Source organism: Natrix helvetica (genome assembly GCF_964273705.1).
Source record: "Natrix helvetica genome assembly, chromosome: 7".
NCBI lineage: Eukaryota > Metazoa > Chordata > Lepidosauria > Squamata > Natricidae > Natrix > Natrix helvetica.
In genome coordinates this window covers 11708906-11736048 of record NC_138558.1, presented here as the reverse complement: position 1 = coordinate 11736048, position 27143 = coordinate 11708906, and the positions used below count along the sequence as shown (strand labels likewise).

General features: G+C 43.3%; 1 protein-coding gene across 1 annotated transcript in view; it reads right to left on the bottom strand.

The window, feature by feature from the left end:
- Positions 1-1648: 1648 nt before the first annotated feature.
- The window catches only part of GPAT3 (glycerol-3-phosphate acyltransferase 3), a 36393-nt gene continuing 10898 nt past the window's right edge, over positions 1649-27143 (bottom strand). Inside the window, exons 3-13 of the mRNA XM_081959814.1 lie at positions 23727-23997; positions 15157-15231; positions 14022-14111; positions 12755-12848; positions 11296-11411; positions 10520-10575; positions 9455-9540; positions 7705-7833; positions 6896-6975; positions 1953-3138; positions 1649-1841 (exon numbers count right to left, since the gene is read on the bottom strand). Of these exons, the coding sequence (XP_081815940.1) occupies positions 3018-3138; positions 6896-6975; positions 7705-7833; positions 9455-9540; positions 10520-10575; positions 11296-11411; positions 12755-12848; positions 14022-14111; positions 15157-15231; positions 23727-23997 (1118 nt within the window). The 3' untranslated portion in view covers positions 1649-1841; positions 1953-3017. The remainder of the gene's footprint in view (positions 1842-1952; positions 3139-6895; positions 6976-7704; positions 7834-9454; positions 9541-10519; positions 10576-11295; positions 11412-12754; positions 12849-14021; positions 14112-15156; positions 15232-23726; positions 23998-27143) is intronic.

Sequence of the window (27143 nt, the reverse complement as noted above, 5' to 3'; positions counted from 1 at the left end):
CTCAGTTCTAGTTCATAGACCTGTTATCTTAATTTTGCAAAGCAGTTCACAATAGTCTTTTGAAAAACTTACACCAGAGAAGGTACATAGGCAGTCTTCCAACTTGCAAAAACAATTGTGCCCATTTCCATTACTAACCAAGAGTGAGTTTTGCCCCAATTTGCGACCTTTCTTGCCACAGTTGTTAAATGAATCACTGCAGCTGTTAAATTAGTAACACGGTGACTAAGTGAATCTGGCTTTCCCGCTGATTTTGCTTGTCAGAAGGTCACAAAAGGTGACACCCCCCCCCCCGCAGGACCCTGAATCCGTCATAAATACAGGCCAGGTCCCAATTTTGATCCTATGACCATGGGGATGCTGCGAAGGTCATAGGTGTGAAAAATGGTCATACGTCATTCGTTCAATGCCATTGTAACTTCAAACTTCCAATGAAAAGTTGTAAGTTGAGGACAACCGCTACAAAATCATGCACATATTAATTCCAATCTTTGCAAATACTGCATACATTTGTCAAATGTTAAAACATATCCTATTGGAGAACTGTGCGCAAAATGTATAGCAATGTTGCAAGAACTCAAAAGCCTCGTTTAATACAATAATACAATAGCAGAGTTGGAAGGGACCTTGGAGATCTTCTAGTCCAACCCCCTGCCTAGGCAGGAAACCCTATACCATTTCAGACAAATGGCTATCCAACATCTTCGTAAAGACTTCCAGTGTTGGGGCATGCACAACTTCTGGAGGCAAGCTGTTCCACTGATTGTTCTGTCAGGAAATTTCTCCTCAGTTCTAAGTTGCTTCTCTCCTTGGTTAGTTTCCATCCATTGCTTTTTGTTCTACCCTCAGGTGCCTTGGAGAACAGTTTGACTCCCTCTTCTTTGTGGCAGCCCCTGAGATATTGGAAGACTGCTATCATGTCTCCCCTAGTCCTTCTTTCTCTTAAGCTAGACATACTCAGTTCCTGCAACCGTTCTTCGTGTTTTAGCCTCCAGTCCCCTAATCATCTTTGTTGCTCTTCTCTGCACTCTTTCTAGAGTCTCCACATCTTTTCTACATCGTGGGGACCAAAACTGGATGCAGGATTCCACGTGTAGCTTACCAAAGCATTATAAAGTAGCATTAACACTTCACGGGATCTTGATTCTATCCCTCTGTTGATGCAGCCTACAACTGTGTTGGCTTTTTGGCAGCTGCTGCACACTGCTGGCTCATATTTAAATGGTTGTCCACTAGGACTCCAAGATCCCTCTCACAGTTGCTACTATTGAGCAAAGTACCACCTATACTGTACCTGTGCATTTTGGTTTTTTTGTCTAAATGTAGAACCTTAGTCTTTTCACCATTGGATTTCAGTTTGTTAGATAGTGCCCACGTTTGTCAAGCTCCTTCTTTAAGTTTGTTTAGATTAACAGAGTTGGGAGGGACCTTGTAGCTCCATGATGGCCAACCTATGGCAAGTGTGCCCAAAGTGGCAGGCGAAGCCATGTCACCCCGCTGCTACAGAGCACTCATTCCATAGTAAGCATAGATGCTTTGGAATTGCAGATCTGTTAGGCAGCTAGGAACTGGAAAAATCATTGAATTTCCAGTTCAATCCAGCAGTCTCCTGATATGCAGATAAGCAGAAGCACACACGCCACTCAGCTACCCAAAAAGTGGTTTTATTTATAAAAAATCAAAGCAGTTAATTGGCAAAATGGGGCAGAAAGCAGGGAAAAGAGACATTAATAACAGACAAGAGATGTTTTTAAAAAAAGATAGAGGACAATCACAACAATCTACATTATCGTATCGATAGGCCAAAAGGCACAGATCATTTTAGAGCAGGCGTGTCCAAACTTGGGAACTTTAAGACTTGTGGACTTCAACTCCCAGAATTCTGGGATTTGAAGTCCTCAAGTCTTAAAGTTCCCAACTTTGGACACCCCTGTTTTAGAGCCATTAAAAACAACATGGACAATACAAAGGGGAGGGGCTTTTGATTATCCAAGATTTAACCTGTTTACAGGTAAGTGCCATCTCATCTTGGTCTTGCCTCTTCTGGATACCACTGGTTGAAAGTCATCAGTCGTCCGTGCCCCCCACACACACACACACTAACTTTTTGCACAAACACATAAGATCAATTCCTAGGAAAAGAAAAAAGTTACTGCTAGTTAGAAATATAGAATTTATTTCAATGTACAGTAAGGCAACAAGTCATGTTTCTCATACAGTTAAGTGACAAATATACATAAAGGCTACCAACACAATCTGGGGGGGAAAAGCATTGTATTCAATATTTATTCTGACTGATATTGCATGTATGTAGGTATATTCTACTCATCTTTTAATATTTTACTATCAAGGGAGCAAACAGATCTGCAGCCTGGAGCTTCTTAAGCCCCCGTTTTCTCTTTAGGCAAGATGATAATCAAAGAACTGTTCAGTTTTTGAAGCATCTTTTGACAAAACAGCTTCGGGGAGGGAATTATAAGCTTCTCAATGCAACTCCTAAGGGCCCCCCTTAGTTACTCCTACGATTTATTCCTTCCCCACGAACATTTCATTAACAACACCAGCAACAAAAACACAAACTCAGCAAAAATGACTTCGGAAATGTCAGACCACCTATTCAAACACACACACACAACAGCCCAGTGAAGCCAGGGAAAATGATTTGTTCAAACATCCTCTCATCACTTAAAAGATAGAACCATTATTTGTACAATTAAATAACTTTGATTCTTTTTTTTTTAACATCGTTACATACGTTCCCTTTGGGCGAGAATTCCACCCATTTTAGCTACTGGGAAATTTTTGATTCTGCTTCAAAGCTGGTTTTTCCAGACACCGAGAGTGGAATTCACTGGTGAGCACCAGAAAAGCAAGAAACATGCTTGTTGTTTTCTCTTTTTCTTTTTCTTTTGAATTGCCCACGCTTGGAAGTTTTCTTATTTATTTACTACATGGGGGGTAAAAAAATCCACCCTTTCTGACAGTGAACAAGCAGGAGACACATCCGCTGGGAGAGTTCAGCCCGAGTTGTTGGTGTCATTTGGCTGTGTTCCGTTTCCTATGATCACCTTGCTGTAGTTTTTCTGTTCCTCTTCCTTAAAAGTTTCTTTCACTTTAGCTCTTTTCAATCCTCCGTCCCTTCAAAGAACCAAAGGGAAAAGCGATGAGATACAGTTATTTACTTAATACAATACGCTATTAAGCAGTGGTGAAATCAAAGAAGAGTAAGGCTCTACATTTAGGCAAGAAAAACCAAATGCACAGGTACAGTATAGGTGGCACCTTGCTCAACAGTAGTAACTGTGAAAGGGATCTTGGAGTCCTAGTGGACAACCATTTAAATAGGAGCCAGCCGTGTGCAGCAGCTGCCAAAAAAGCCAACTCAGTTCTAGGCGGCATCAACAGAGGGATAGAATCAAGATCACGTGAAGTGTTAATACCACTTTATAAGGCCCTGGTAAGGCCACACTTGGAAAACTGCATTCAGTTTTGATCACCATGATATAAAAAAGATGTGGAGACTCTAGAAAGAGTGCAGAGAAGAGCAACAAAGATGATTAGGAGACAAGAGGCTAAAACATATGAAGAACGGTTGCAGGAACTGAGTATGTCTAGTTTAATAGAAAGAAGGACTAGGGGAGACATGATAGCAGTGTTCCAATATCTCAGGGGTTGCCACAAAGAAGAGGAAGTCAAACTATTCTCCAAGGCACCTGAGGGCAGAACAAGAAGCAATGGGTGGAAACTAATCAAGGAGAGAAGCAACTTAGAACTGAGGAGAAACTTCCTGACAGTTAGAATAGTTAATCAGTGGAACAACTTCCCTCCAGAAGTTGTGAATGCCCCAACACTGGAAGTCTTTAAGAAGATGTTGGATAGCCATTTGTCTGAAACGGTATAGGGTTTCCTGCCTAGGCAGGGGGTTGGACTAGACGACCTCCAAGGTCCCTTCCAACTCTGCTATGCTATTGTATTGCATTTTCCTACCCGTTTTGTGGGTGTGGCTTGGGGGGGGTCATGTGACTGGGTGGGCGTGGCTCAGAGGTGGGTTTGCTGAGGGTACAGCCCGGTAGTGGCCGGGAGCAGCTGAGAGTGTACTGGTACGGTGGCTCATTTGGCCCACCCGCCTGCCCGCACTCTATAACTGTTTTTATGGCAAATGGCAAAGCACACACAGCGTGCACTGCCTGCATGAGCCCCAACAAGCAGCTGGTTGTGGCAGGAGCGGTGGATTGCGCATGCGTGCACAAACAGACCATGATCAGCACACCGGTAGCGACGGTAAGAGCAACCCACCACTGGTGTGGCTATGTAGTCAAGTGACTTGGCAGGCTCAAGAGATAGAAACTCACTTTAACAATGTCCTGCTGGAGCAGGGGGTTGGACTAGATGACCTCCAGGTCCCTTCCAGTCCTGGATTGCTGTGCTCTTTCAAGGTAGCCTCTGAAGCTGTGTCTAGTGCCAGGTTTGTGGTCCTCCCGCCCTCTCTCTCTTTCGCAGCCCCCCCCCCCCTGCTTTTTAAAGCATTTTTTCCCTGCTTATTCACCCAAACCAGCAAGGAAAAAAATGCTTTAAAAAGAGGGGAGGGGGCAGGAAAGCTTCCAACGATCGTGGATTTCACAGCTAAGCCCCACAATCCTTAGAAGCTTTGTTTTTTTTTACTGTCGGTTCCCAGAACCAAGGACAATTGTCCCTACCAGTTCAGCCAAACCGGGAGGATTTCACCCCTGCTATTAAGGTTTAGTTGATATCACAACTCTATGGAGAAGGCAAGTCTAGCTAAGATGATGCTCATTCATCTCCAAGTTGATCATCTCTGTACGAGTCTGCTATTTATTTTTTAATGCCAGGCTATCCCTGAGGAGTGTTCAGTAACTGCAATTATTGCAAAAAATGGCTTTCTAGTATGCTTTGGCTACTAAGATTAGTGGCATATAAATTAGACAGACAGACAGACAATAAAGAGATGGATGAAAGTGTTGTGGCCCGCCAGCAGGGCTGGCAACGGAGTCGGACAGTTGAGGAGGTTGGGAAGGAACATAGGCCAGTCCTGGAGGCTGGGGAAGGCTCGGACAAGGGCTCTGCGTCGGAGACAGAGAGGGGGCCAGGGCCGTCTGGCAGTTATCAGCTGCCTTCAGAGTCAGACAGCGGTGAGGCAGACGAACAGCTGGAGCCTGTTCCCAAGGGCCGACTTGGGAGTAAAGGCACAGGTGGATGGTGAATGGCCCCTCCCATAGGGAAAAAAAAGAGGCAAAAGGGGAGTGGAGTTTGCAGGAGACAATTAGATTGCTTAATTAGTGTGAAGATTTGTTCGTGAAGACTCCTTGCCAAGTATTTTACAATACAATACAATAGCAGAGTTGGGACCTTGGAGGTCTTCTAGTCCAACCCCCTGCCTAGGCAGGAAACCCCATACCGTTTCAGACAAATGGCTATCCAACATCTTCTTAAAGACTTCCAGTGTTGGGGCATTCACAACTTCTGGAGGCAACTTCTGTTCCACTGATTAATTGTTCTAACTGTCAGGAAATTTCTCCTCAGTTCTAAGTTGCTTCTCTCCTTGATTAGTTTCCACCCATTGCTTCTTGTTCTACCCTCAGGTGCCTTGGAGAATAGTTTGACTCCCTCTTCTTTGTGGCAGCCCTTGAGATACTGCTATCATGTCTCCCCTAGTCCTTCTTTTCATTAAACTAGACATACCCAGTTCCTGCAACCGTTCTTCGTATGTTTTAGCCTCCAGTCCCCTAATCCTCTTGGTTGCTCTTCCCTGCACTCTTTCTAGAGTTTCCACATCTTTTCTACATCGTGGCGACCAAAACTGAATGCAGTATTCCAAGTGTGGCCTTACCAAGGCATTATAATTTATATTTTCTTGTACAGCATCACGGAAGATATGGGCCTGGCATCTCTCCAGGCCTGATAAAGTCTGTGGTTATAAATTCACCCTTGAAAGGCTGTTTGCCGGGACTTTGCTGGATGTGAATAAGAGGAATTCCCATTAGCTTAATAAAGCAAATGCAAGCTCAACTTGCAATTACCTAACATGGTAAATTTCACTTACAAATCGTAAATGCCTTATTCAGACTGCCAGTCTGTTATTCTCGGAGCATGTCTGAATAAAAATGCTGTGCTTTATACCTAAAATCCACTAAATGTGAATGTTAAATCAAGGGTTTCTTATAAAGAGAATGACACAGAAAATACAAAGTTTCTGAACTGTTTTTAAGACTCACTCAGATCTCTAGATTAATATTCTTCCATCTGTAAGAAATCTTGGATTTAAGATCTCCCATCTTACACCCTCCAAAGCATCTCTCGATTGTTCCATTGAACTCAAAAACGGTCAATTTATGATATACAAATATTGCTTTCTGGGCTAAAGTAAAATTATGTATGTACTGTGTATATTATATAACCGTGTTTCTAAATTTTTAACACTCATCATTGTAGCCAAACCCACAAATGATTGGAGGGCAGGGGAAGTTTTGCCTGAAAAGTTTCACCCTATCCTTCTACTGGTGTAATTATCATTATTGTCCCAAGATCAAAAATGGTTTTTTTTTTAAACAGTAAAGTTGATCAACAAAAGGCTGTTCAACCCAGGATAAAGGAGTCACTCAGTGGTGAAATTCAATTTTTTTTACTACTGGTTCTGTGAGCGTGGCTTGGTGAGCGTGGCTCGGTGGGCGTGGCAGGGGAAGGATACTGCAAAATCTCTATTCCCACCCCACTCTGAGGCCAGCCAGAGGTGGCATTTGCCGGTTCTCCAAACTACTCAAAATTTCCATTACCAGTTCTCCAGAACTGGTCAGAACCTGCTGGATTTCACCCCTGGAGTCACTCCTCTTCCAAATCTTCTTGGCTTTCCATTATAAGAGCAAAATATTTTCCTTACCAGGGCAATTCGGTAAGGCCTCCTTGTAGAGCAATAGCAGATTTCACCCGGTTGGCAAATTCAACAGCATCTTCTCCTTCCTGTATATAAAGGAACACAAGAAGATATCATCTAGTTGTCGATATGATAGCAAAAAGGGAATTCTGCAGCCAAGAGGAAGTAGAGCTCTGAAAGCAGAAAGGTTTCTGGATGGGTCTCTTCTGACCTAGGCTTCCCCAGCAACACGAAACCCTCATCCCCATAAAACCCTTTTATTTCATTTACAGTGAATTCCTCTCCAGCAAAGTCCCAGCCCACAGTCTTTCAAGATAGTTCACAATTACCGACCTTTATCAGTCTTGGAGAATGGACAGGCCGAAGTCTTTCAGACGCCGCAATACTTGGCAAGAATGCAGGAATGAACTAATTGCCTCCTGCAAACTCCACTCCCCTTTCACTCCTCTTTCATTCCCTATGGGAGGGGCCATTCATCGTCCACCTGTGGCCTTCCTCCTGAGTCGGCTCTTGTTCCTTAGCTATTCCCTTTTCCTAGCATCTCTGCACGCGCGCACACTGGGAACAGGCTCCAGCTGTTTGTCTGCCTCACTGATGTCTGACTCTGAAGGCAGCTGATAACTGGCATACGGCTCTGGCCCCATCTCTGCTTCTGATACAGAGCCCTCATCAGAGCCTTCCCCAGACTCCAGGACTGGCCCATCTTCCTCCCCAACCTCCTCACTGTCCGACTCTGCTGCCGGGCCACAACAGGGTCAGCCTGAGAAGTTGTGTTGACCCTCAAAAAAGAGTCAAATAACAGAAATGGGACATACCTTTCTTGTCACGGGGGGCAGGTACCACACCTGGCACACAATGGCCCAGCTCGTCATGATTCGCAGGAGGTAACTCACAATGTTATACTTGCTGCTGTTCCAGAAGGCATCGCCAAACCGTGGGTCATACTGCAACAGAGAGGACAACTTGAAGGATCATACACTCAACGCCATCATACAAGAAGCGGCTTCAGAACATGTACACCAGGGGTGTCAAACTCAAGGTCCGGGGATCTGGTCTGCGGGGTACTTAGATTTGGCCTGCGGGGCCACCCTGGAAACAGCAAAGGACCGGCCCATGGTGCTTCTCCCAGTGAAAGCAGGCTCCCAAGCTCCATTTTCGACTGCCACGGCCTCCTGCAAGCCTCTGCCAGTGAAAACAAAGCACGCGGCCCTCTGAAGCTCTGTTTTTAGTGGCATAGAGTTGAAAGAGGCCGTGACAGTTGAAAATGGAGCTTGGGGGCCCATTTTCAGTGGCAGAGGCGCCACAGGTGCCGAAAGGACTGACGTCGAGCTGGCCATGCCCACCCTGGCCATGCCCCCCCCCCAGGTCAAACCCAACCCTGATGTGGCCCTCGAAGAAATTGAGTTTGACACCTCTGATGTACACCAACACATGACAACTACCGCAGAAACTTCCAAACTATGTGCTTGAGAAATAAACAAATAGTGAGGGGTCTTTGGCGCTCTGTGAGCTTGGTTGTTTTCTTGCAGACGTTTTATTACCCAAATTACCGTGTTTCCCCGAAAATAAGACAGGGTCTTATTTTCTTTTGACACCACCCCCCAAAAAACAAGCGCTTGGCCTTATTTTCGGGGGGGGGGTGTCTTATTATTTTTGAGGTGTAGGAGGCAGAGAGAGTGGTCACCTCATGGCTGCTGCTGTGTTGCAATATTTTCGGAGGGGGCTTATTTTAGCGCATGCGCTCAAAAAGCTCCATTGGGCTTATTATCCGGGGAGGTCTTATTTTGGGGGAAACAGGGTAGTAAGCTCACCAGTGCTAGCAAAAGAAAGGGGTTTGCTCTCATTTTCTATTCTAGTGGCTTCCCCTGTCAAGTGTTGGTGGGGGTGGTCTTGAAGGTTGTACTATTAGCATGTTTGGCAGTTTCTTGAACCTCCAAGACCACTCCCACCCAACACGGACAGGGCAAGCCGTAGAATATAAATGAGATGGATCTGATCCGTAACAAGCCTTGCATTCCTGGTGCGATCGGTAGATGTAACAGGAGAGAGGCAGGGTTTTTTAAAAACAAACAAACATGTAGGCAGGTAAACCAGATGAAGAAATGAACTCCACAGAAAAACTAAGTCTACTGAAATTGGCTACAATAACAGAATAACAGTCTGATTGTGCAGTACCTCTTCTTCCTCCTTACATTTCAATGAATTAGGGGGATACCATCTAAGCCACTTCCAAACTTTATCTGGACATTCTGGACCTTAAAAATGTTTTATCCCTCAGCCTGCATATTGCCATCAAGGTACCTTTTCCTTAGAGCAATAGCACTTGGACTTATATACTGCTTTATAATGCTTTTACAGCCCTCTCTAAGCAGTTTATAGAGTCAGCCTCTTGCCCCAAACAATCTGGGTCCTCATTTTACCCACCTCGGAAGGAGGGAAGGCTGAGTCAACCTTGAGCCTGGCGAGATTTGAACTGTTGAACTGCAGCTAGCAGTCAGCTGAAGTAGCCTGCAGTACTGCACTTTTAATGACTGCGCCACCTCAGCTCTTATTCTCTTCACATACCTTGATTGCTACTGGATAGATGGTAGCACCTATTTCAAAGCTCCCCTTTTTGAACATCATAACGGAGGTGTTGTTTATGCAGGTGCCTGGACAAAAGAGAAAGAGAGAGAGATAAACAGATGCTTCCTGTCAAGATATCTGTAAATAGTTAATAGCATGATCTGAGACCCAGTTTCTCTCCAGATTCTGCATCATGCAGAAAGGAGTTCAAACAAACACAAATTCAGTTGTTGTTCAAATATTCATGACTGGGACAGACATGGGAACAAGGTCCCGGTCATGAATAGCACAGCAACTAGGTCAGCTAATGGGAGCTTAAACAGGTCTGAGTCTGTGCAAAGAATTGAAACAGAAACTTAAGCAGTATGCTGGTCTGAGAAGTAAACTAGCAGTCTCTCTGGGCTTGTCTGCTGAAGTGAAGCTAGCTGCATGTATTTGCCTGTAACTCGCCTGCCTTGTGTTTTACTTGGAAGAACCACCTGTTGGCATAGTACATTTATTCATCTATTCTTATGTCTATAAAGAAGTTAATGAATCTAGTTGAATGAGTTATCTGTGTGTGCTTTCTGGATTTGATTTTTCTGCAACAAACTCTGAGAATTTTCCTCTAGACCACTGCAATGTGGAGGGAAGAGAGGGAGGGAGGAAGTTGCATGCATTTGTATCCTACTCCTTTACCTAGTCTGAAGTTCTTCATACCTCTACATGAACTTCTAAACTGAACTCATGCTAACCTGCCAACATCCAGTCAAGGGACAGCAAGCACAAGACCAAATATAATACTACTAGGATGCTGAATTATTTCCTCATAGTTGATATCAGTTTTTGTCCCCTTTTGTGAAAAACGGGCAGATAAACAAATATTTTTATTTGATATCCTTGCCTCTAAAGAGCTGTAAATGTTCCCCCTCCCTCAATCTTTTGTTTCCTCAAAGCATGAGTGATCGCACACACTATGGTGTGTGTATAAAGGGGGGGGAAATCATTCACCCAGACTTGATCATAAACAACCACCCAGAAACAAGTGGAGGAGAGAATATGCACATTCTGGTCGTTGGATTTTACCTTCCGGAAAAATAAGGATGGGCAATTTGTCCTTGTTAGAAATGTGTTCTCTTAGCCTAAAAAAAAGAATAATAACGCAAGAAATATATTAGGCATTCCCTGAGAATACAGGAGAGATTTTCATAATTGACTCAACTTACAATCTAAGAGGATTCGTTCAGGTTTTAAAGGAGGCAACAATAAAGGTTTTAGTGATAGTATAGTATAGCCCAGTGATGGCGAACCTATGGCTCGCGTGGCACAGGTGGCACACGGAGCCATTTGTCAGGGCACGCAAGGCGCTGCCCTGTCAGCTGGCCAGTGCGCATGGGCGCGCTGGCCAGCTGAGTTCACCCTTTTTTAAAGCCACTTTTCACCCTCCCCAGGCTCCAGAGGCTTTATAGGAGCGTGGGGAGGGCGAAAACAGCCTCCCCCGCCCCCCCGGACGCCCTCCGGAGGCGTCAGGGAAGCCTCCGGACATCCCTGAAGCCTTCGGAGCACTCAAAACAATCCTCCGAGCAAACCAGAAGTGACTTCCGGTTTGCTCGGAGGGTCGTTTTGAGCGCTCCAAAGGCTTCAGGGAAGCCTCCGGACGGTCCCTGAAGCCTTCGGAACACTTAAAACGACCCTCCGAGCAAACCGGAAGTATGTTTTAGCCTCCACTCCCCTATTCCATTGACGTTGTTAGCATTTCAAAATGGGCAGTGTCACATATCCTTCCTAGCCTTTCACTGGGCTCCTGGAGAACATTTTTTGAGATTGACTAATTGCGGCCGGGAGGGGGGGGGTGCTGTTACCTTTTTGTCACCAGATGGCGATCTTTCATTTCCGAACGCTCAAACCAGACGTGAGGAGAGGCCTTAACTGTGGCTCTTTGAATGACACCCATCAAACCGCCATGAGCCTGTCCAACCTGGAAATTCATCCATACCAAACAAAAAAAAAAGAACAAATAAATAAAAAAGGCAATTACCGTATTTTTCAGACTATAAGATGCACAGGTGCAGAAGCCGCACCAAGATTTCAAAGAGGTAAGTAAGAAAAAGTTTTCGTTCTCCCCGACCCCCCAAAAGCCCTCTGCAAGCTTCAGCAGGGATGGGGGAAGAGAAAATGCCCCCATTTTTATGAAAAATGGGCAAAAAACAGGGGCATTTTTGCCTTCCCCAGCCCTGCTGAAGCCTACAGAGTGCTTCTGGGGGCTGGGGGAAGGCAAAAACGCTTCCGTTTTTGCGGAAAACGGCCTGTTTTTCACCCATTTTTCACAAAAATGGGATGCGCAGGCAGGGCTTCAGGAGGCCAAAAATGGCTATATTCAGTGTATAAGACATACCAACATTTCCACTCTCTTTTAAAAGGGGGGGGGAGGTGCGTCTTATACTCTGAAAAATATGGTAAATAGCACATGTTTCTTCAACTCCTTAAGAAGTTACAGTTGCATTCCAGGTAGTCTTCCACTTATTAGAACACTGAAAAAAGTGACGTATGATCATTTTTCATACTTGCAGCCTCGGCATGGTCACATGATCAAATTTGGACGCTTGGCAACTGGCATGTATTCATGACAGTTGCAATGTCCCGGAATCATGAGGTTACTTTTTGTGACGATCTCAAAAGCAAATTCAATGGGGAGACAAGATTCACTTAAACAATTGCATTACTAACTTAACAACTGCAGTGATTCATTTAAGAATCCTGGCGGGGACCAGCTGTCCCATGTGTTTAAATATTTTCGGGAAGGACTTATTTTCGGGGGAGCGCATGCATTCAAAAGCCCGATTGGGCTTATTATCCGGGAGATCTTATTTTCGGGGAAACAGGGTGGAACTCAACTGATTAATCTCTTAAATCACTTTCAATGATGGAATCCTTAGAATCTGCATATAGTGCTCCAAGAGCTAATTAAATTCTACACTCCTTACAACTGATGCTACCACTTCAATTTATTTTGTACAAAATATTAAACTGTAATCTATTAAGGGCAGTTTGAACGATTTGCAAAGCATGCTGGCAATTGCTACATAAAATTAATAAAGACTCAAATATTTTGACCCAAAGTGGCCAGCAAATAGAAAACACAAAATGGTATATTTTAGATCATTGCTATTTTTCCTTTACATCATTTCTCTTTTCCCCAAATTTTCACCTCAATTCAGGGTAAGAAATTCTGCACAGTTCTTGGAACCCAGGAAATGATTAAGAGATGTCGATTTTCTATTAAGTTTGCAGTGACAAAATTCTCAAGCTATTGTGACATACCATTGCGTAACAGCCATCATTTGTCAAGATTATAACATCTATCGGAGAGGTGTGATTGGCTACACAAATTCCACCTTTTTGGGGTCGGTTCTCCCTGCAAATGACAGGACATATGATTCACAACATTGTAGTAAAACAGCCATCCCATAATCCCTTTACATTTGAGGATTTCACTGCTATTGCTGGTTTAAAAAAGACTGTTTCATGCTTTGGGCAAAACTGTACCCATAGTAAACCACTGATTCGCTTAACGGTTGCAGCTTTCACTTAACAACAGCTTTGCTTAACAACCAAGGTGGCATGGTTAACGACTACTGCACAAAAAGGTCATAAAATTGAGTTGGTAGTGTCATTGATCCAATTTATGACCGTCACAAGTTACGACTGCAATTGGGCAGGGTTGAGGACTGTCTGTCTAGTGAGGACAGTGGACAGGTGTCATCCTCATTCCATTGTAACTTCACACGAGAATCCTCTGCAGAGGGCCAGGAGATGCTAAAATACACCTGAGCCTCTACAACAGGGATATCAAACTTAAGGCCCGCAATGTGGTCGGATCCGGCCCACAGGGCCGTCCTGGAAAATGTAAGGGGCCGGTCCGCGTTGCTTCGGCCTGGTCTACCCAATGCGAAGAAGAAACATATCAGCAGTTTGGTGAGCGGCATCAAGCTGGCCACGCCCACCCAGTCAGCCATGCCCAGTGAATGGTGTCAAGCTGGCCACATCCATCCAGTCGGCCATGCCCACCCGAAGTCACCCACAGCCCTGATGCGGCCCTCAATGAATTTGCGTTTGACACCCCTGCTCTACAATAGGCAAAGGAATGTCAGAGACTAACAGATCAACAGGAAAAGGAATTCGTGCAACTGAGACATCCCTATGATTACAAACTGCAGCCTTTGTTTATATATTAAATTTATAGGCCTCTAAATCCTATTGACTGGGCCGCAGCTCAAAGAAAACAACTCTTTTTCACCCCAGAGTTCTTTTTCCAGTATCGTCAAGGTTAAGACAGAGTCAAACTAGGACTCTGTTTAGATTTGAGAAATGGTCCATTCACAGTCCACTTGCTCACAGTCACCCAGGCAGCTCTCATGCCTAAAGCAGGACTAGAACTCCCAGCCTCCTGCTTTCTAGGCCAGCATCTTAACCAGGATCCTTCAACTGTACAAATGCAATCCAATTTGCATAATATGTTGGTTGGGTTTAATTCAACAACACAGCAAGAGAGCTTAGCTAATTACAGCGCCTACGTGCTTCCACTCACCTGTTGTGATAACGAATGCTTCCCGAGAGAGCCCTGACAAGGATTCGGCAGCAGGTGAGATGGACAAGATCACTCAGCCAGTCTTTGGTTCTGCAAAACAGAACATCAAGCGGTTTAGCAATCTCTTCATGAGAGGATTTTCCAAACCACAAATTTAGTTTACCATCTAAGTAACAAGGGAGAAGCCCAGATGTTATCAACTATTACAGTAGAAGGGCAGCCCAGGCCTGAAAGAATCCTAAAATGTTGTGTTCTATATGTGTGTGGTGTGTGTGTGTGTGTGTGTTAAGACCCGTGGACTTAAATTTGGCAACTTTAAGACCTGTGGAATTGGCTGCTCCAGCCAGCCAACAATGAAAGAAATGAAATCCAATAATACAGGTAGTCCTACTTAACAAGGGTAATTTGGATCAGAAATTCCATCACTAAGCAGGTTGCCATTACAGATGATCTCTACTTACAATAGCAATAGCACTTAAGACTTATATACCGCTTTACAGTGCTTTACAGTCCTCTCTAAGCGGTTTACAGAGTAAGCCTATTGCCCCCAACAATCTGGGTCCCTATTTTACCCACCTTGGAAGGATTGAAGGCTGAGTCAACCTTGAGCCTGGTGAGATTCGAACGCCACATTGCGGGCAGCCGGCAGGCAGCAGAAGTAGCCTGCAGTACTGCACTCTAACCACTGCGCCACCGTGGCTCATACAACCATTCGTTCAGTGACCGAAGTTACGAGGACTCTAAAAAGGTGACTTACAAACAATCCGCACATGACTGTTGCAGAATTCCTACGGTCATGTGATCAGAATTTGGGTGCTTGGCAATAGGCAGGTATTTACGATGGTTGCAAGGCCCTGAGGTCATGTGATTTCCATTTGCAACCTCCCCAGCGTGCTTCCAACAAGGAAAATCGATGACGGGAGGTAGAAATTTGCTTAACGACCATGAGAATCACCTAACAATTGCAGCCATTTGCTTAACAAACCTGGCAAAAACAGGCAGTAAAATCAGGTGCAACTCACTTAACAACCCCCTTGCTTGGCATCAGAGAATTCTGATCATAAGTCGAGGACTATCAGCTTTTATATTCCAGGAGTGCTGTTTTCATGGGGGGAAAAAAAGCAGATCCACTTACTGTCCATTTGGCAGCTGTCCTACCAAGGTAGTCCCTACAATCATGGACATGATCCCAATGGCTGCCAAGGTAATTCTGGAGGGAAAAACAGAAGAAAATGAAAAGTCCAAGTGAGATCTGTGCATTTTCTGTTCTGGCGTACCCTTGTCTAGTAACTATTTTTTAGGCAATCTCCTGATCTCTTGTTTATTATATATAACGTAACAATATATAAATATATTCCTGAAGAAAGTTATTACCCACCCCTCTCCTAGAAGAATTACCATATTCCCCCCAAAAAGAGAGTGAAAATCTGGGTGTATCTTATACACTGAATACAGCGTTTTTGGCCTCCCGAAACCCCACCCCCTTTGCAAAAATGGCTGTGCAAAGACTTTAGGAGGCTTCCTGGGTGTTCCTGGGGCTGGGGAGGGCAAAAATGGGCGGAAAAAATGCTCGTTTTCTCCCCACCCCCTGACGCACTCTATAAGCCTCCTAAAGGCTATGCATGCCCTTTTTGTGGCAAAAAAACGGAGCCGTTTTCGTGAAAAGCGGGCCATTTTTGGGAGGTTTGCAGATTGCAAAAACTTTTTTAAAAAATTTGCCTCTTCAAAATCTTGGTGCGTCGTATACTCCAGTGCGTCTTATACTCCGAAAAATATAGTAAATGTTTTAGGAAATATTAAAAAGGCAGAATATTTCCCCTAAAAGAGAAATAGAAATCTTAAGGGAGACAGAAACTCAGCTCCCTGCCCCCAGCAGATATTTGGTTCCCATTGATTTGAGAAGGACTGGGCCAGCCTATCTACAAAACGAAAGATCTCCAGATCCAAGGTGATGGGATTAAGACATGACCCTCCATAGGATTATCTATCAGCAGAGCTCACCACATGGCACAACCAAGCCCCTTCACTACATCACCCAGCAAGGTTCCACCTGATTCAGACAAACATGACTCTACATGGGAGTCTGCAACCAATAGGATACATGCCCTTGCCACAGGAACAGGAAGCTCAAGTTCAAAGCCCAAGAGAGGGTATAAATAACCCTCACTCTCTACTCCACAGCTACCCAGGGCTTCAAACCCACGTGGACCTGTTCACCAATAAGCCATCTTTCCAAGCAGCCTCCATGTTTCCAGTGTCTTTCTCCCCACTTGGAACTGGATATTTCTGCCAACAATTATATTAATATGTTTACTACATCAGTGAGGTTTTTTCTTTTTCCCAGATGGAACTGAGATAAGTTTCATCAGGGTTTTTGGAGGTCCCCTATCCAGGGATAGCTGAACAACTCCATCAAGGAGACTGGTAAAGAACATTTAAAATGAAGCTTTGTGGACATAGGTGGTTTGGCTTAGGTTTTTCTCTCTCTCTCTTTTTTTCTTTTGATACTTTTGAGCCAACCTTGGCAATGTTTTTCCGAAATGATTTGTCTTCCAAGGGCTGAGCAAGAGTGACTGGCCCAAGGTCAACCAGCTGGCTTTGTACATAAGGCAGAACTAAAACCACAGTCTCTTCTAGCCTGATGCTTTAACCTCTATATCAAACTATCCCCCGTCTTTCTTTCTTTTTTGGAAAAGTTTTTTTTAGTTTTTGTTCTCTATATGCAATTATAAGCATACATTCACATAGTTATTCTTCTTTTTTACATTCGTAGTTCGTATACATCTGTCATTCCATTTACAGCAAGCATGACCAAAGTGCGGCCCGGGGGCCAAATGTGGCCCTTTTTCACATTTCAAGCGGCCCGCAGCCTCTTCTCCCCACTGGAGTTATTTGTTTAGTCTTTCATAAAATACTGTATTTTTCGAAGTATAAAGATGCATCTTTTTCCCCTCAAAAAAGAGGCTAAAAATCTGGGTGCATCTTATACACTGAATACAGCATTTTTTGCCTCCCAAAACTCTGCCCCCTTCACCAAAATGGCCGTGCATAGCCTTTAGGAGGTTTTCAGAGTGCTCCTGGGGGCTGTGGAGGGCATAAATGAGCAAAAAACGGGCCATTTTTTGCTCAACTTTGCCGCCCCCCCAGCCCCCAGGAGCACTCTAGAAGCCTCTTAAAGACTATTCATGCCCTTTAAAAAAAGGCCCATTTTCGTGGGAGAGTGCAAAAACTTTTTTTTTAATTTGCCTCTTCAAAATCTTGGTGCGTCTTATAGTCCGAAAAATACGGTAGTTAATTCGCATTTAATGTTAAGGGTTCAAAGAATGTCAGGCTGAATGATCGGCCCCACACATTTTCACCTCACCAAATCTGGCCCTCCTTGCAAAAAGTTTGCACACCCCTGATTTACAGGGTTGTAACATACAGTTTGGGTTGCTTTGTTTACCATCCCTCGTCTCTTTTGACACTACCTTCATTTCCCTTTCTTTTCTCCCTCCCTCTCTTCTCTCTTTCTTCCTTCCTTCCTCCTCTCCTTTCCCTTCCTTCTTCCCTTACCTCTCCCCTACCCCTCTCTTCCCCTTCCCCTTCCTACCCTCTCTCCTTCTCCCTTCCATCTTCCTCTCCTCACCTCTATCTTCCTTCCCTCCTCTTCCTCTCCTCCTTTCTTTTTCTATTGTTGTAGGTGTCTCTTTCAGATCTTGTTTTTTCATTTTATTGGGGTGGTATTTCCGCAAACCCAAAAATAACTAAATATCATTTCTTGTTCCCTTTCCTTCTCAAATATATCCTGATTATGTTTTTTTCCCCTGTTGTATCTTACCTTTGAATATATACTTGTATATTGTTATTTTCTTCCCTATTCCCGCCCCCTACACCTACAAAACATTTTTTACATTCTTTCATTTTAATTAGGCTCCTCAGCATCCTATTTTTAATGACTTGTTATTCTGGATATGCAATTTTGCCTGCTTTGATCTGCTTGCAGATTAGAGACGCTGTTTAGCCAGTCAAAAGGATACACTCGAAAGGGGTTTAACACGCCCCCAATTCAGAAAACTCTAAAATTAAGAATAATCATCTAAATCACTGTGTTTCAAATGGGGGGGGGGGCTAGGGACTCCTGGGATCCTCCATGAGCCTTTCAAGCAGTCTGCGAAGTCAAATAAAATACTTTTAAAATTTCTCAATTTTAATTTCTAATACAGAAAATATTAATGGATATCATCCAGGTAAAACAAAGGTCTTTGGGGTACTCAGTCACTCTAAGGCAGGGGTGTCCAAACTTGGGAACTTTAAGACTTGTGGACTTCAACTCCCAGAATTCCCCAGCCGGCTGGGGAATTCTGGGAGTTGAAGTCCACAAGTCTTAAAGTTCCCAAGTTTGGACACCCCTGCTCTAAGGAATGTAAAGAAGGGGTGTCCAGGCTTGGCAACTTAAAGACTTGTGGAGTTGAACTCCCAGGATTGGCTGGGGAATTCTAGGAGCTGAAATCCATATGTCTTAAAGTTGCCAGATTTGGACACACACGCACAACTCCCAATGTAAAGGGGTCCTCAGGCCAAAATCTTTGACAATCAGTGATCTAAGTCAATGATTGTTTTTGCTTTAATAGCAATTGCACTTAGACTTATATACCGCTTCATAGTGCTTTAGAGCCCTCTCTAAGCAGTTTACAGAGTCAGCCTATTGCCCCCAACAACTTGAGTCCTCATTTTACCCGCCTCGGAAGGATGGAAGGCTGAGTCTACCTTGAGCCTGGTGAGATTCGAACTGCCAAACTGCTGGCAGCCGGTGATCAATAGAAATAGCCTGCAGTACTGCACTCTAACCACTGCGCTACTGCGGCTCATAAAGCTTATTCTGCCCCATTTGGACAAAGCCAGCTTATTATATAAGCACCCTTTTCAACACCTGACAAGCCATTCTAAAAAATTGGAAATCGCTAACAGAAAAGGTTTCTCAAGATTCTCAGTGGGAATTATGCAATCTGAACTTTTGCGTTATAACCACAATGTTTGCATTTTGCAAATACAGGGAGAGCCAAGCTCCCCAAATGGCAAGATGATGAAGCAAATACTAACAAACGCACCAATGTATACAATGCAATCAGGCGTGGCATAGTTGTAAAATTGTTAGCTGTGGCAAAATCACACCAGCAGAAGTTTTAACTTTTTCTCAAAAGGCATTCAAGGTGTGTTCTTTGAATGTGTCAGCTGATAAGAGGAGATGGATGGCATAGGAATTTAATCTTCTTTTTAATCATCATCATCTTCCTCCTTCTTCTCTCTCTCTGCCTCCCTCTCTCCCTGTCTGTCTGCCTGTCTATCTATCTATATTTACATCTATCATCTATCTATCTATCTATCTATCTATCTATCTATCTATCATCTATCTACATTTATATCTATCTACATTTATATCTATCTATCTATCATCTATCTATCTATCTATCTATCATCTATCTATCTATCTATCTATCTATCTATCTATCATCTATCTATCTATCTATCATCTATCTATCTATCTATCTATCTATCTATCTATCTATCTATCTATCTATCTATTATCTATCTAAAATGGCTGTGTGTGTGTATGCTCCAGCATAACCCTGGAAGGCCTCGAGCAATTTCAATCAAACTTGGTACACAGATGACTTACTCTCTGGAAACAAATACTGTGGGGGTAAGACACCCCTAACACCCCTCGGGGTGTGTTTTGTTAAGATACAGCCTATTGTGCATTAAAATGGCTTCTACTGTACTGCTGTAAAATGGCTTCTATTGTACAGCGCAGTGGAGTTGCCATAGTAACGCCTTCACAGTACTCCTCAAGGGGGTTCCCTCTGGTAAGGGGGAAAATCCAACATTAGAAATCACGTTTGATCCCGACATTTTCCCCCTATAAATAAATACGCGGGCAATACCAGGTTATCAACTAGTAAATAATAAGAATAAAATAACGTGTTCAGTAGAAATGTAAGCTGGCTAAATTAGCAAAGGATGGTCTATAAAGGAAGAAGAATGAAATGAGCATGAAAGGCTAGAAAATATAGGAAGTCCTTGACTTAAAATAGTTCATTTAGTGCCCATTCAAAGGCCACTGACAAAAAGTGACTTATGACCTTCCTTTCCCACTTAAAATTGTTGAAGCATCCCCATGGACCCATCATCAAAATTCAGGCACTTGGTAAGTGACTCACATTTATGACGGTTGCAATGTCCCAGGGTCATGTGATTTCCTTTTGTGACCTTCCAGCAAGCAAAGTCAATGGGGAAGCCACATTCATTTAACAACCGTGTTACTAAATTAACAACTGCAGTGATTCACTTAACAACTGTGGCAAGAAAGGTGGCAAAATGGGGACAAAACTCGCTTAACAAATTTGTCACTTAGCAACATGAACTTTGGGCTCAATTGCTGTCGTAAGTCGAGGACTACCTGTATTCAGTACTAGGTAACAGCATGTTATTATATATACTGTAAATATGTAGCAAATCCAACATTTACTCACACTGGTGTTGCCCTTGGGTAACTAAGCAATGAAATACTTGAGATGGACATTTTAACTGTGCTTTTATATTGTTGTAAGCTACCATGAGTCTTTCAGACTTGGCAGCATGCCAATTTAAACAAGAAGAGTAAAACAATTCCTTCTCCTGATAGTTCACTTCCACAAGATATGACACAGAAACTGCCTTTGATGGAGTTAAAAGTGGTATTTGATCAGTTCGCAGAACTGCAAATATTAGAAACTTAAAAGGGTACGTTACCAAACCCCACCCCCCAAAAAATGTCTCACTTCTGACATATGCAAAGTAAAGGTTCCACTCGCATATATGTGCTAGTTGTTCCCGACTCTAGGGGGCGGTGCTCATCTCCGTTTCAAAGCCGAAGAGCCAGCGCTGACCGAAGACGTCTCCGTGGTCATGTGGCCGGCATGATTAAACGCTGAAGGCGCACGGAACAGTTTCCTTCCCACCAAAGGTGGTTCCTGTTTTTCTACTTGCATTTTTTACTTGCTTTCGAACTGCTAGGTTGGCAGAAGCTGGGACAAGTAACGGGAGCTCACTCCGTTATGCGGTGCTAGGGATTCGAACTGCTGAACTGCCGACCATTCTGATCGACAAGCCGAGCATCTTAGCCACTGAGCCACTGCATCCCTACATATGTACATGTTGGCTAATATCAGCATTCTTTCACTCATTTGAAGTCAAACAAGCTTAGAGAAAAAAAAGAGCAAATCGCATCTAACTGGGTCACATAAAACTATGGATCTATGATAAGAAAAGCACAATGTCAAGGCTCCTGTTGTACTGAACAAGGGGTCTCCAAACTTGGCAACTTTAAGATTTGTGGACTTCATTATTTTAAGTTTTATTCTCGGTTTCTTTCCTGCCCAAAGTTGTTAATACCTTTCTGCCATTCTTCCAAATTTGTGTCTTTTTTAAGTATTGGTATCATTTGAAAGAAGAATAGAAACTTGGGCAGAATATTCATTTTAACTGCTGCGTGAAAGAGGAGGTTTAAAAATGCCCAACTTAAAATTATACTATGAAGCAGCAGTTTTAACAACAATTAGCGATTGGATTAACCTAACAGAGGATAGAATATTGAATATTGAAGGTTATGATCTGGTATATGGCTGGCATGCTTATCTAATATATGACAAGAAGGCCGACAAGATTTTTAAAAGTCATATTGTAAGGAATGCTTTACTGCGTGTCTGGAAAAAATATCAATATAGGCTAAATGACAAGATACCTATGTGGGGGGTGCCCAGACACGCTATAGAGAACATAAGTATAGAACAAAAACAAGATGTAACTACATATGCAGAACTTCTTAGTATGGATAGAGGTGTACCACAGTTAAAATCTTTGAATGCATTAAGAGACGAAAGGGTAATTCAAACTTGGTTTCAGTATGGTCAGTTACAGGCTAGATGGAAAAAAGACCAGAAATCTGATATTATCCAAAATGAGGATAATTTGATAAAACAAATTAGGGACCAGGGTCAAATGCACATAAAAACGTTGTATAATGTATTGATAGAAATAGACTCAGAAACAGAATTAGTTAAAGATTGTATGATAAAATGGGCACAAAATTTTGAAGAACCAATAGTGATGGAAACATGGGAAGAGATTTGGGTAAGAAATGTAAAATTTACACAAGCTCAGAACTTGAGAGAGAATTTTTACAAGATGCTTTACAGATGGCATTTAGATCCAAAAAGGCTAGCCTGTATGTATCCGAATCTACAATCTGAATGTTGGAGATGTGACTGTGTTGGTGCCACGTATTACCATATTTGGTGGACTTGTAAAAAAGTCAAAGCATTTTGGATAAAAATATGGTGGGTTATTCAAAATATTTTGAAAAAGAGGATAAAGTTCACACCCCAGTTGTTTTTGTTAGGTATAGTTTCAGATTGTACTGTTATAGAGACTAATTTGATTTTGAACCTAACGACGGCAGCAAGATTGTTGGTGGCGCAATATTGGAAGAAGGAAGAGTTGCCCACTATCCAAGAATGGACGTTAAAAGTAGTAAACTTAGAAGAGATGGCCAAAATCTCAGCGTATCTGAAGGATCACTCAGATGAGAAGTACAAGCTGGACTGGAGAAGATGGATTGACTATATTCAAAACAAATACCGGACTAAAAAATTTCAGTTAGCTTATGAATGAAGGCATAAGGAACGCTACAATTTATTCAAAGCTAGTTTAATAAAGGGGGAGTTAAAGCACAAGAATAGTAACATGTTAAAATTAGTTAGCTTATGTTAGCGTATGGTTGTTAAATGTTTATAGCCTGTATTTTGCTCTGGGAGGTCGGGGGGAGGGAGGAAGAGGGGTAGGGACGGGGGAAGAGGGAAGGGTAAGGGGGGTAATAATTGTAAAACTTATTAAAAATTTTAAGAATAAAAGATTTGTGGACTTCAAGTCCCAGAATTCCCCAGCCAACAATGCTGGCTGAAGAATTCTGGGAGTTGAAGTCCACAAGTCTTAAAGTTGCCAGGTTTGGAGACCCCAGCCAGCTAGGATTCTGCCCAGTTCCGTGAACCCCCAAATGCCACCCATGGCTGGCCTCGCCCACCCTGCCCCACACAAGTATCTCCACGTGGCCCGGTCATCATGCCAGGGAACTGCAAGACCCACACGGAGGCTCGGGGAGGGGGGGAAACGAGCCTAGCAGAAGTTCCGGAATTCTGGAAACAACTTTTTCCGGCATCTGGAGGGTCTCCGGATCCTGGGGGAAGCAGTTTTCACCCTCCCGCAGGCTCAAAGCAAGCCTCCAGGGCATGGGGAGGGCAAAACACACACACACACACCGCCGTGGTGCAGGAGGCCGACTAGGCCACGCCCCCTATGGCTATGCCCACCCAGCAATGGGGCAGCAAACCCGTTGGTGCAATTTTTGAAGCCCACCCCTGCCTCTACTAAACCCTTCCTGGTAGGGATGTACAGGTAGTCCTCACCTTACATTAATCACAATTGACCCCAACGTGTTTGTTGCTAATCCCATGTTTCTCCCCAAGCTCCGCTGGTGGGCCACAACACCCCCATTGTATCTCGATTCATGTCATTTGCATGACAGCACAATGAAGCTCGAATGCTCGCTCTTCTCCTGCCTCCTCCTGCGGACGCTGAAAGACCAACAGTAAAACTATTCCCTACAATCCCACCGACAGCTCAACTTACCGAAGAGGAAGCAATAAACAGTAACGCATAAAGACTCCGATAACCCACATAATCGTCAGCCGTAAGCTGATGTAATGGAAGTTGACATTGGTCCTGGTGAGGAGGTTCCAGGAAACCAGCTCCTCCGAAGTGAACCTTTGGGTGACTTCATCTTCTACAATGGCTTCAAAGCCCTTCTTAGAAAAATAAAAGATATCTGAGAGCTCAAAGTCCCTGCAGCCATTGCCAGCCATCTCCTTCTCCATGGTGGTTTGCTCTCTCTGTATGATAACTTCAGAATAAAGGGAGAGAGAAGGAGAACATAGCTGAGTCAGGAATTAAAGCTAGACCAAGGCAGATCAATAATAACAACAATCATAATGTACTATGGATGTGCAGAGGGTTTGGGAGGCCTGCAAAATGCTCCTGAGAACTGGGGAAGGCAAAATCGAGTAAAAAGTAGACCATTTTTTGCTCGATTTTGCCCCTTCTCCCCGCCCCCTGCAGCCCCCAGGAGCACTTTACAAGCCTCCTAAAGGCTATGCATGTCCTTCGTTTGGCAAAAAATGGGCCTGTTTGTGCAAAACAACAGACTGTTTTTTCTCATTTTTGCCCTCCCCTCCAGCTCCCAGGAGCACTCTACAAGCCTCCTAAAGGCTATGCATGCCCTTGGGGGGGTGGGGGGGCAAAAAAAAGAGGCATGCAAACGGTTTGGGAAGTCTGCAGAGTGCAAAAACTTTTTTTAAAATTTACCTCTTCAAAATCTTGGTGTATCTTATACTCCAAAAAATACGGGTATGCCCAGGGAACAACTGGTGTCCCTTTGATTAATGCAGAAAGTCCTTGACTTATGACCACAATTGATCTCCAAATTTATGTTGAAACGTTTGTTAAGCGAGCTTTGCCCCATTTTGCGACTTTTCCTGACACCGTTTTTAAGTGGATCATTGCAGTTGAAATTAGTCACACGGTTGTTAAACGAATCTGGTTTACCCGTTCGCTTTCCTTGTCAGAAAGTCGCCAAAGGGGACCACATGATCCCAAGACACTGCAATCATCATAAATGCCAACCAGTTGTCAGTTGTCTAAATTTGGATCATGTGACTATGGGGATTCTGCAAGTGTGAACAATGGTCATAAGTCACTTTTTTCAGTGATGTTGTGACTTTGGATGGTGACCAAATGATGTTGTAAGTTGAGGACTACCTATACTCTAACACAGGGGTCACCAACCTTTCGGACCTCAGCGACCACTAAATTCACAATTTTAAATCCCGCGGACCACAAACATGATTCTTTAAAAACGATAAATAGTATTTAGTGCAATATAAAAAATGCAAATAATTTTTCTGTGGACCACCAAAATTTTCCCACAGACCACCTGTGGTCCATGGACCACTGCTTTGTCACCACTGCTCTAACATAAGACAAATGTTTATGTAGCCTAGAACTGTGTTGGCTTTTTTGGCAGCTGCTGCACGCAGCTGGCTCATATTTAAATGGTTGTCCACTAGGACTCCAAGATCCCTCTCACAGTTACTACTATTGAGAGGGATCTTGGAGTCCTAGTGGACAAACATTTTAAAAAAGCCAACATAGTTCTAGGCTGCATCAACAGAGGGATAGAATCAAGATCACGTGAAGTGTTAATACCACTTTATAAGGCCTTGGTGAGGCCACACTTGGAATACTGCATTCAGTTTTGGTCGCCGCTATGTAGAAAAGATGTGGAGACTCTAGAAAGAGTGCAGAGAAGAGCAATAAAGATGATTAGGGGACTGAAGACTAAAACATAAGAAGAACGGTTGCAGGAACTGGGTATGTCTAGTTTAATGAAAAGAAGGACTAGGGGAGATATGATAGCAGTCTTCCAATATCACAGGGGTTGCCACAAAGAAGAGGGAGTCAAACTATTCTCTAAGGCACCTGAGGGTAGAACAAGAAGCAATGGGTGGAAACTAATCAAGGAGAGAAGCAACTTAGAACTGAGGAGAAATTTCCTGACAGTTAGAACAACTAATCAGTGGAACAGAAGTTGCCTCCAGAAGTTGTGAATGTCCCAGCACTGGAAGTCTTTAAGAAGATGTTGGATAGCCATTTGTCTGAAACAGTGTAAGGTTTCCTGCCTAGGCAGGGGGTTGGACTAGAAGACCTCCAAGGTCCCTTCCAACTCTGCTATTGTATTTGTATTTGTATAAATCCCAGTGAACACACAGAAGAGACTGTTGTGGTGGCCTCAAAGAACAGTTGCTATTGATATGAGAAGCCACTGACATCTGGTTTGAGTTGACTCAACATTGATAAATTAGGTAAACGAGGTTCTTGAGATAATGTACTAAACACAACGAGTGACATTGCTGTAGGATGAGTCACTACCCCAGAGGTCACACAATTCACAATGAGAAGTGGGACAGGTTGTAGACAGAGATACCAGGAAAGTATCAATTACCTTACTCACTGCCTATGTTTAGGCCTGTGAGAGGGAGATAAGAAAGAAAAATACCACCAAAGTGTAATGTAAACTAATAGATGATACTATGGACAATCTTCTCCGCACCTAGATGTGGCTGTCCTGAAAAGCTCCCAGACTCTTAGCAATTTGTGGTTTACAGGTAGCCTCCGACTTACGACCACAACGGAGCTCAAAATTTCCATCGCTAAGCGAGACAACCGTTAAGTGAATTTTGACCACCTTTTACAATCTTGCTTCCCACGCTTTTTAAGTGAATCACTGCAGCTGTTAAGTTAGTAACACGGTTGTTAAGTGAATCTGGTTTCCCCACTGACTCTTCTTGTCAGAAGGTTGCAAAGGGGGATCACATGACCCCGGGACACTGCGACCGTCATAAATATGAGTCAGTTGCTTGAGTGTCCGCATTTTGATCACACAACTCAATGGTGGCAAGTGTGAAAGCTGTTGTAACTTCAAGTGATAACTAAAGGAACTGTTTTAAGTCAAGGAGTAGCTGTACTGCTTTTTCATTGCCAGTGGTTTGCTGGCTTTTTTTCCGCCTGCATTAAGCTAGCCAGGCTGGAAATGAGGTTTCTCGATTTGCGTGAATTTCAAGCAACAACATCTCCAATTCCATGACAGTTCCTGTAAGCGCATAATGACTTTCCCAATTTCAACTATGGCCTACTTCTTAGTCACATGACATAGCTAAAGTGCTGTGCTGACAGACAAACCTTTATTTCAACATCTAGATAAAAAGGAGCAATGTTAGGCAATTATATATAGGGACAAAGTGATAAGCAGTAAATACACTGTATATTAACAAAGAAATACTGGGGTAGGATTCACATATTAATACAGAAGGTTCTTAAATATAAAGATAAAACCAGAAGCTTTTCTTTTAGTCCTAATGGACAAAAAAAACCTTGAAAAAATGTGGAATTTGGAACTTATATAGGCTGACATCAGCAAGAATGCTTTTATGC